Source organism: Opisthorchis viverrini (genome assembly GCF_000715545.1).
Source record: "Opisthorchis viverrini unplaced genomic scaffold opera_v5_437, whole genome shotgun sequence".
NCBI lineage: Eukaryota > Metazoa > Platyhelminthes > Trematoda > Opisthorchiida > Opisthorchiidae > Opisthorchis > Opisthorchis viverrini.
Genome location: NW_008752100.1, coordinates 178,544 through 188,311, shown reverse-complemented (window position 1 = coordinate 188,311; position 9,768 = coordinate 178,544). Strand labels below are relative to the sequence as shown.

General features: G+C 43.9%; 1 protein-coding gene across 1 annotated transcript in view; it reads right to left on the bottom strand.

Moving 5' to 3' along the window:
• T265_11054 (hypothetical protein) overlaps positions 1-8,809 on the bottom strand; it is a gene marked incomplete at both ends in the record, with an annotated part of 23,399 nt that extends 14,590 nt beyond the window's left edge. The window contains 4 exons of the mRNA XM_009177603.1: positions 5,080-5,162; positions 5,266-5,480; positions 6,451-6,661; positions 8,715-8,809. Coding sequence (XP_009175867.1) covers positions 5,080-5,162; positions 5,266-5,480; positions 6,451-6,661; positions 8,715-8,734 — 529 coding nt within the window. The remainder of the gene's footprint in view (positions 1-5,079; positions 5,163-5,265; positions 5,481-6,450; positions 6,662-8,714) is intronic.
• Positions 8,810-9,768: the final 959 nt, after the last annotated feature.

Here is a 9,768-nt window from a genome sequence, read left to right as displayed (position 1 = left end):
CCCGCCACTCTAAATCACCTTCGTCGTTTCATAGGTATCACCAACTACTACCGGTGATTCATCCCTCATTGTGCAGTTTGTTTGAAGCCACTGACCGATTTACTCGGCTCCAAAAAAAATCTGTTACTTTGCCCACCCTTCGCCATTGCCGCTTTCGAAACAAGCCACCCACTGACCGATTTACTCGGCTCCAAAAAAAATCTGTTACTTTGCCCACCCTTCGCCATTGCCGCTTTCGAAAGAGCCAAGCAAGCCATTGCTCAGGCCACAAAGTTATCCTTCCCCGATACTCACGAAAGCACAAAGCTGATTTTGACGACTGATGCTTCTAACGCTGCCCCCGGTGCCGTGCTTCATCGAGTTGCTAACAACACATCTCAACCACTAGCGTTTTCCTCGCAGAAGATGCAGGCTGCCCAAATGCGTTACAGTACTTTTGGTCGTGAATTACTCGCAATTTACCTTGCTATTCGCCATTTCCGGCACTTGTTAGAGGGTAGATCGTTTACCATTCAAACCGACCATAAGCCACTCACCTATGCCTTCAACGCCAAGCCTGATCGATATTCACCACGCGAGATACGCCATCTCGACTATATTTCACAGTTCACTACCGACATTCGGTACACTCCAGGTTCGGACAATGTCGTCGCAGATGCCCTATCCCGTCCTGACATCAACGCTCTTCACCCTTCCATGCAGTTGTACCTAGCCAAGCTGGCGAACCTTCAAAACAGTGATCCTAATTTTTGCCCATTCTACCGTTCCCTTCATTTCAGGTCTCTTCAATTCCGTTACCCCTCCAATCCGGAACCATTTTTTGTGATATGTCTGCCGGATCAGCTCGCCCAATCGTCCCCGAAGCTTTTCGACGCGTTGTTTTCGACCACTACCATGGATTTTCTCATCCAGGAATCAAAGCAAACGGGAAGTTGGTTAGTGCACGTTTTATATGGCCCTTCATGAATAAGGACCTGACATCGTAGGCCAAACAGTGCATCGTCTGTCAACGCAGTAAAGTGACTCCGCATACAAACTCACCTGTCGGTTCATTTGCCGTTCCGGATGCTCGATTCACACACGTCCATCTCGACATTGTTGGTCCTCTTTCCCCATCAAACGGTTTCACGCATATTCTTACCATGATTGATCGTTTTACCCGTTGGCCAGTAGCTGTACCCATTTCGGATACTTCAGCTGAAACAGTTGCTTTTTCATTTTTGCAACACTGGGTTAGTAATTTTGGTATACCTTCCACCGTTACTACGGATCGCGGCTCACAATTTCAGTGTAATCTCTTCCGTGAGTTTTCTACACTATTCGGTTTCCATCACATATCGACTACCGCGTATCATCCCTGTTCCAACGGTCTGGTTGAGCGTTTCCATCGCTACCTCAAAGCTGCATTGACTGCCCAAATGAACCCATCTTCATGGTCCTCTTCTTTACCCCTCATTTTGCTTGCTATTCGCTCCACTATTAAGGAGGATCTTCACTGTTCCCCAGCCGAACTAGTATACGGTACAACTCTACGTCTACCCGGTGAACTAGTTTCCCCTTCTGGCGCACAGCCCGAATCACCCGTTACATTCGTCTCCCGTCTGAAACAACACATGTCCGAACTTCGTGCGACACCGACCAGACGATCAACGCGAACAGAACACATCTCAGCCGATCTCTCTTCTACATCTTTTGTGTTTGTCCGACATGACGCAACGAGGAAACCCCTCCAACCCTGTTATGATGGCCCCTTCAAGGTTATCGAACGTCACTCCAAATACTTTGTTTTAGAGAGAAGCGGAAAGCGTGATACCGTCTCCATTGATCGCCTGAAACCTGCCTACATTGAAGCACCCACGACCACATCCAGCAATCCTGCTATCCCAACAACACCCACACCTACCCAAGATATCCCTCCCGCCAACCTCACTCCTTCCACTAGTCGTTCCGGACGACGCGTCCGTTTCCCTCAGCACTTAGCTGATTACGAAACTTGAAGTGAGCAACTTGTGATTCGTTACTTTATTTATTCGAGCGTTTTCCCTTTTCACAGTCAACGCTCTAGTGGGGGAGTAGTGTGGCGTTTTGTACCTTTGTTTTACTTCCATTATAACACTACGTATTTCATCAATTGCATAATCGTTTTTTGTTTGAATACGAAAAACTACAAAATCGCGCACTTGTACAATTTCACAAATACAAGCGTGGTCACTCTCCCTTCCGATTTCGCTCGCGCTTGCAGTGTTCATTCGCGAGTCGTATGTACTAACTCTGGTACCAAAACATTTCAGACATCTTCGGAATCTATTATTTGTGGGAACTGTTCAGAAGAAGACCTCTGGACCAACATGATTGGATTATTGTTTATTCGCTGACCTGGGCCAACGACGAACCATTTTAAAGAGAACAATTGTTAGTGAGTCTGTTCCATCTGATCTCTTTATTTTTGTATACTCAACCTAGCGTCATTATTTTTATTTCTTTGCTACACACTCCTGGTAAACTAACTTATTTGGGAGCCAGACCATTACAGACTCAAGCCATTTCAGAGGGGTTTGAAATCGCCACGTTAGGTTGCAAATCTACGTAGCGGTGGATACTTTTCTGGGGATACTTGACTGGGCAAAATTCTCGTCCTCGTATCTGAAAAAGAAATTGTTTGTAGAAATTCCAAACCCCTTCCCGAGCTTCTTGGATCCACTTTGTTTCCGTAAATATGAAGTACCAGAAGAATGGGTCAGTTTATTTTATACAAATGATTGGAACTTTCAGGAAATATCTCCGAATTTCATGAGTGCGTTTCCTATACTTGACCACAAGCGCCAGGAAATCCTGACCAGAGTCAGTCATTCTTCACCACAGCATGGCTGGTGCGCGTGGGGCATCGGTACATCCATTGGGTACGTTGTGTAGACCCGCATACCCACGTTCTGAGCAAACATGGACGCGAAAGCGACTAGCCGTTCCGCGTTTTTATGAGCATGTTTTAGCCCTGAATGCTCACTGGTTCGCACATCTTTCACTGACTACCATGTTACAGGAAGTCCGAGTCTGCTGGCGAACGTGTTCGTGCTGTGCTAGTAAGCTTGTCTTCGACCGAGGCAATACCAGTGGTGGGTATCTGAAGCTGAAAATAATACCCTTTTTATGGAGGATCGGTTATCGTGGTTTGAAGCACATGCAGCTGCAGAGAACCCGAGGACAGCGCATCATCCTCGCTCACAGAGTCAGTCGGGTGAGACAAAGATCGGTAAATTCGTGCGCAAATTCAGCCAAAAACCACCATTGGGCTAAAAAGTGATTGCCTGCATTGGACCCTTGCAAACTGGGTAAAGAATACACCGGCTACATCATACGAAAACACCATAGCGCCAGCAAATACACTCCCGCCTAAAAGCATGTCAGAAATTCACACGTTTACTGTGAACAATTAGTTTACTAGTCTCTCCAGAGTAATCGGAGTAAGTAAAATATGGTTTCTTCACGACCCCTCCTTACCAAAAACAACAAAAACTGTGGAGTGGAAGAAGTGGGAACATTGTAACAAACTTTTTTAACTTACAGAGAAAACTTTTGCAGATTGCTAAAACTTATTACGCGCCTGATTGGCTGCACCCACACTTCTTCATGCGATTTATTTCGATGTTTAAAATCATTTGCGGTCGCCTACCAAATCGGATACCTGGCTTTGAGCCTGTGTGCCTCCGAATCAACGAGGTCTGTTTGGTTCTCGTCTGTTTGAGTCACCTCTTGACTGTTTGAACTAAAGCTTGCCGGTCGCATTATCTTGTGTTTCAGTATACCTCTTAATGTTTTTAGGGTTGAGTTCCATCCAAACGGCTTTTCGGACAGAGTTGACGCAAACATTTAGGAGTGAGTTTCATTCACCTAGCGTCGCTGTGCGTTGAAGGACGAACTCAAGCGACGAATACAAATCGAAGAGCGCAATGTAGCTCAAAGATTGGAGGATGAGCTACTGACTGAGAACTCTCTTGTTCGAGTCCGACCGTGGTTTTTCGACTGTTACTCTCCAAGCTTCGGTAACCTGCCAGTACTCCAGCGCTTGATGACACCGTGCCACGCAATGGTGCCATTTTTTGGGTTGTGTGATCTCTCCATGAATACTTGAATTCGAATGATGATAAACCATCGAATTCTGTTTTCCGCATAGAACTGTGGTAAATGTTCATGAAGGAAGACACCCCTGAAAAACATCTACTGGTTCACAAAACTTTGAATACCAGATCTTTTATAAGGGAAAGCCTCTCAACAGCGGGGCCTTCTTTGTTTAGGAAAGTGCTACATAGTAATTTAAAATCAACTTTGACATATAGGGGTCAGGCTAGACATTTTGCCTGCAAGTGACGATCAAAAACATGTCTTGGAAGTCCGTTTTGTTGGTTGATTTAGATGATCCACAACAAGATAATAGAATTGTTTGTTGTACGAGAAAATCGTCAAATATTTGACTGGTCGGCCACGTTCAGACCAAGACAAACGTGTTAGCAAGAATGTCATAAGCTTGGATCCCAAAATTCATAATTTCCGACAAAGGTGAGATCACTGCAATCTGTATTTGAGTTTATGGAAATAAAAATACCTCAATTTATACTTGAAAAAATGAACAATGGAACGGGAAGACGCCAGAGAATCGTAATTGAAGATCTGGAAGCCTTCACACTGGTTAGGAGTACGAGTAGTTGACAGTCAACGTTCAGCTGTAGCGATTTTTGATGCCTAACAGCCATGCCAGCAGAAGGGAGCACGAGGGCTGAGATAGTTCCAGGTTGCTCAAGCCTAGAGTGGGTAAGTCGAGAGGCAGAGGCGGATTCGAACAACGGACCTTCCGGTCAGTAAATTCACGCTCTAACCACTTGGGCCATCTCGACATTCACGTGATCCCTGATTCGCTATCGATCTGCAGCGTTTAGATTTCCGGTTGGATTTCGCAAATTTTTTATCACCTTTTATGAACTACCAACACTATTTGAGAAGGAAACATAGAAGTGAAAAATATTCCATACTTTATGTACAAAATGACCGCAAAGGAAATCAGAAATACTTTGAATTGCTACTCACCTTTAGGTAACGATGCGATCACATTCAACATGTACTCTTCATATTTTCTGAGATCTGCAGCCTTGGCACTCAACAGCGCGTAGCTATTCAAAGTAGAGGACAAAAGTGAAATTCGCCCTCAAGAATTGGACACACGAATTGGACACACAATCGTCAACAAACCAGTAGATCAGTAAATGAGCTCACTTTTGTCTTGCTTTACGCAGTTCAGCGTTTAGAGCTTGTTTCTCTTTCTTACGTATCACACATAAGTGATTGTCCGTGCAAAACTTTTGTAGAGCACGCCAGCGTTTTGCATCATTCTCCCGAATAATCGACTGACATTTGAGTTTTCGTTCTTGCAAGTAGCTGACGTCCTTTTTCAATTGTTCTCGGCGCTCAGAGCTAGCGGTCATTTTTTCCTTGGTTGGGAGGATAGTAAAATTGCGTAATGCGTTGCACAGAGAACGCGTTCATAGTTAATAACAAACGAGATAATGGTTGCACGGACATTTCTTTTGGTGGTTTAAAGGGCTCACGGATCTTCGTAGTCTTGTGACCAACGTTCGACCATGATACAAGGTGACTCTAATGGTAGATTACTTCAAAAACTGAATCAATCATCCAAAAACACTTAGACATCATCATTGTCAGCTGTAATAACCGCGTACTCGTCGTAGCTGCCGGAGTTTCGTTCACCGATGATTTGGGGGGAGGGGTAGGTATTTGCGCATCGCAGGCAGGAACTGATAAGTTGGTGTATAAATCCAGCACTATCAGTGCGCTGTCAAGTGGGGGGGTTGGAAAAGGAGCTATGCACTGAAGGCAAAACACTTATACATACGGATATGATCACGGCATTACGTTAGGATTGGTTGGATGATTACGTGCTGTTGGTGTACAGCACATTATCACTGTGAAATTGTTTTTACTCTAATTATATTTACTTGTTGAATTACAACTTCTCCGTAGTGCATTTGCCCAAGATGAGACAAGCGTCCCGGGGCCCCTTAAGATGTCCGTAGAACTGTTCCTTCGAGCCTAACTGTAACACCGGTTTGTTTTTAAGCATGAATTCCTGTCAGCTTGTTTCGTCTTTCAACAATGCCACTCGTTCGTAACCAGGTGACACTGACTTGCTTACTACTTAATGCGAGTTCAGTAGGCTCATTCTCTCACGTCAATGCGGGGTCTTCTTTTCCACTCATGCTTTGTTTTTACTTCTTTATATTAAAGATCCAGAGTAAACCGTAGCTTTTCAACAAGGAACTTCTCGCATCCCTGCTTTCCTTAATCGCCTCTCCAGGTGGGGAGCATTTTGACGGTGTGTACTGCTGATATCATGTGAGTAGTTAAAATTTACCTTTCTTTTCCGAAAAATATTCAACTTACATTAAAGTCTCTCCTTTTTTCCCACAGGGTTCTGCTCACATCAAGTAAATTGTCTATTCTGTCTTGGATTGGATCAACGTCCACTGATGTGACACACGATAATGTTCTTTCAGGTGCTTTTGGCATTTTAGTGGCCAGTTTGTTAAGGATCTTGTCCTGCTGATTTTTGTCCGTACTTTCGTCGGATGAGATGGCTTCTGATTTACGCCAACTGAAGTAAAACGGGCATGACACTGGTGGAAAACTTGCAAATTATAACAAAAAGCGTATCTCGCAATTACATTTTACCCGTCTGCATAAAGTTCCTCGCTGATTTTGCTATCGCCACTGGAGAGTATGCTAGACGGAAACTTTTGGATATCGGGTGTGAATACACTGCCTCACGCACAAACTGAAACGACTTTTGGACCAGTGAGCTAGGCTCAGTCTAGCCTGGACCAAAATAATTTCGATGTCACTAAGTTGGTAGATCCTTGCTATGGTCCGCTCTGTTCACGTGAAATACATAGCACTCAGCCAATCATGCACGTCCGTTTTGATTATAAGATGAACACCGCGATGTGAAGAATAACTCCATGTTTCACCCCATTCGGAATAAAAGGCTGTTAGCGATTTTGAAGCAATATTCAGGTGAATACATCCAACTGGTAAGTTGGCTGGAGGCTGTTTGTATTGTCACGCTCAGGTCACAGTGATGGCAGTTGAGCTGCCATTTATGCTCAGCTTTCTACCTCTTGAGCTTAGGGATACATTTCATCCGATAAGGGGTGAAATGCTACATACCACCCGCACAGCAAGGTACTTCTTGGCTTTGTTTTCAGTGAGGTTTATCTTCTCCCTGTGTGAATTGTCGAGTTCATTGCACAGTGCAGGACTGCGAGTATTCACACTTTATCCTACATTACAATAAGCGAGACCTAATTGAACCTACACACAGAATGCACGGAAGCAATACAAACCATGAAAAACGTTTTGCCGCCTGGAAAACTATTAGGTCAAAGCTTCATCAAGCAATGTTCCTAGTCTTGGTGTGAAGTCTTTTTACACTGCTTGTTAAATTACCCTCAATTAATGACAACTACGCATGACAAGCCTCGGAATAATTTCATAAGTTGGGTAGTTAAGTGACACTCTTTTAAGGAAGAAGTTAGGACAGGTGTCGTTAAATTTTAAAAAGTTAAGTTGCGCTACCAACTTAGCCACTTAGGACGCTACTTCTCTATAAACCTTTTGGTATCCGGAAGTTCGGTGGTTCTAGCCCATTCTTAATGGGGTCCTTTTTATTCGCATTGAATGTATTCCTGTTCAGCGCTTCAGAAACAGCTGACGTTCACGAACATAGTGTAGATCGCAGATGAGGTAGGATTTACCTTAACTGTAAAGTTGCAGGTCAGCGAAGAGGATTAAATTTAGTGTGAAACTTTAATTTCCAGACTTCGATCAGCCGAATGAAAGAGACCTGACCACCTTTGTATGCTTCTTTAGATCCCGGTGAACTGTTCACTTCACTCTGACAGCGACGTCCTAATGAGACTGACTTGCCCAAAATAACTCCTCTTGTACTGACATGTATTACCTGCTCGAGCATAAACAATTCAGGGTTTCTCACGGTTTTAGAGGTGGCCATCACAGATGTATGGTTTCAGTTCTGACGTGCAAACATTCAAACTCACTGGAACCCATCTTAAGTACCGTACATAGTGGACAATTTACCGATAATTAGCGCACAAAATACGATTTATGCTTCCGATTTTCATCGTTTTGGTAACACAGACTTCAACCGTTTTGAAAACTAGTTCTGTGTAATCAGTTTCCTCAACCTGAAATAGGTCTCAGCAACTTGGCTATTCCACTGACTGGACCAGAAATAGATAAGAGGAATTAACTAAGTCCTTTTTAGTAAATTATAACCGAGAGTTCCTAGATTGAAGACTTAAGGCAATCATCTGAGTGCAGTGGAGATGACACAATAGGATTAGAACAGCCTGATTGAAATCACGACATTTAGTCTTCGTTTGTCTCTATCATTTTCAAAACTCTTGTGACAGGTTTACTCGAGGTTTGAAACTAAAGTGAGAACCTTCGTACATGGGATGTAGTTCCACATAAGCTGCTGTCTTGCGGATCTTCCGGACCGGTACTGTTGACCGTCCTTTCTGATTGTCTCCGAGATTCACAGGCAACCGTCTCATCAAAAGAGCTCTTTGTCCTGTCCCAAAATTTATGACGGCAGTTAAGACCTCAAACACAATTGAATGGCTTACCTCTGGATAACTGGCTGCATTTTGCGGAAATTAAGTGGGCAAATTTGGACGTGGATTTCGGTTTGCTGTCTTGATATACACAAATGTTAAAAAGCAACCTACAACAGAAGGAAACAAACAACACGTAAGACATTTTGGATCTGTTACTGTAGAGGACTCACCAGGCATTTTCCTTACATACAATGAACTGTTGCTTCTCACTAGATTGATAACGGATAAAAAATAGCTATCCGTGTGCCTTTCAGTTTTCACCTCAAAACTGTCTGGCAAGAATATTTTGTGCACTTCTTTTGCGGTTTCTCCTAACAACTAACTAACCTCCTTTCAGTCAAGCGTGGAGAGTAAACATGTCGCTCTAGCTGTCTAGGGTTTCAATGAACGTGCCTTTTATTCAGTTTATAAAAGGCATATCCCGGCCTCTTGTTCAGTTCAATTTGTCAGCTATAAACCGTCTGCTATAGGCACATTGGTTCAAACTACAGTTTTGATCGCTGGAAAATCGGAAAGTGGAACATATAACCAAGCCTTGGAGGCGAAGGCATGCTCAGAAATTGGGTAGCTGCGCATTGAAGGCGATAGCTTTGATGCACTAGCGCCACTGACTGCGCGATTGGGCCATTTTCGCCAATGTCAATAATAACCATTGGTGACTTGAGTCCCAGGGTCCCCATCCATGGAGACGGCAGTTGCCCGCCCGAACAAGTTTCCTGGTTAGTGTTTCCGTACTTTGTTGCCAGGTCATACACTTTCCACCTTTCGGTCGCTTCCACTGAGCAGAGGGCTGGGAGGAAAGAGCTCTGCGAGACAGACAGCCTTCTGGCATGCGGAATATACGTCCCAACCAGCTTAAACTTAAAACCTATTGAAAACTATGTACATATTTTTCATCGTTGTGTTGAATGATATTCGTATCTCAGTGGCACAAAGTTTTAGTGGCATCCGGATATGCTGCCCTGCTTGGCAGTTGTTTAGTGATGACTATGACTGGGACACAAAGAATCTCATTGATTTTGACAGTCAAAATAACCGCGACACTGCCGACCGCTTGGTGTGT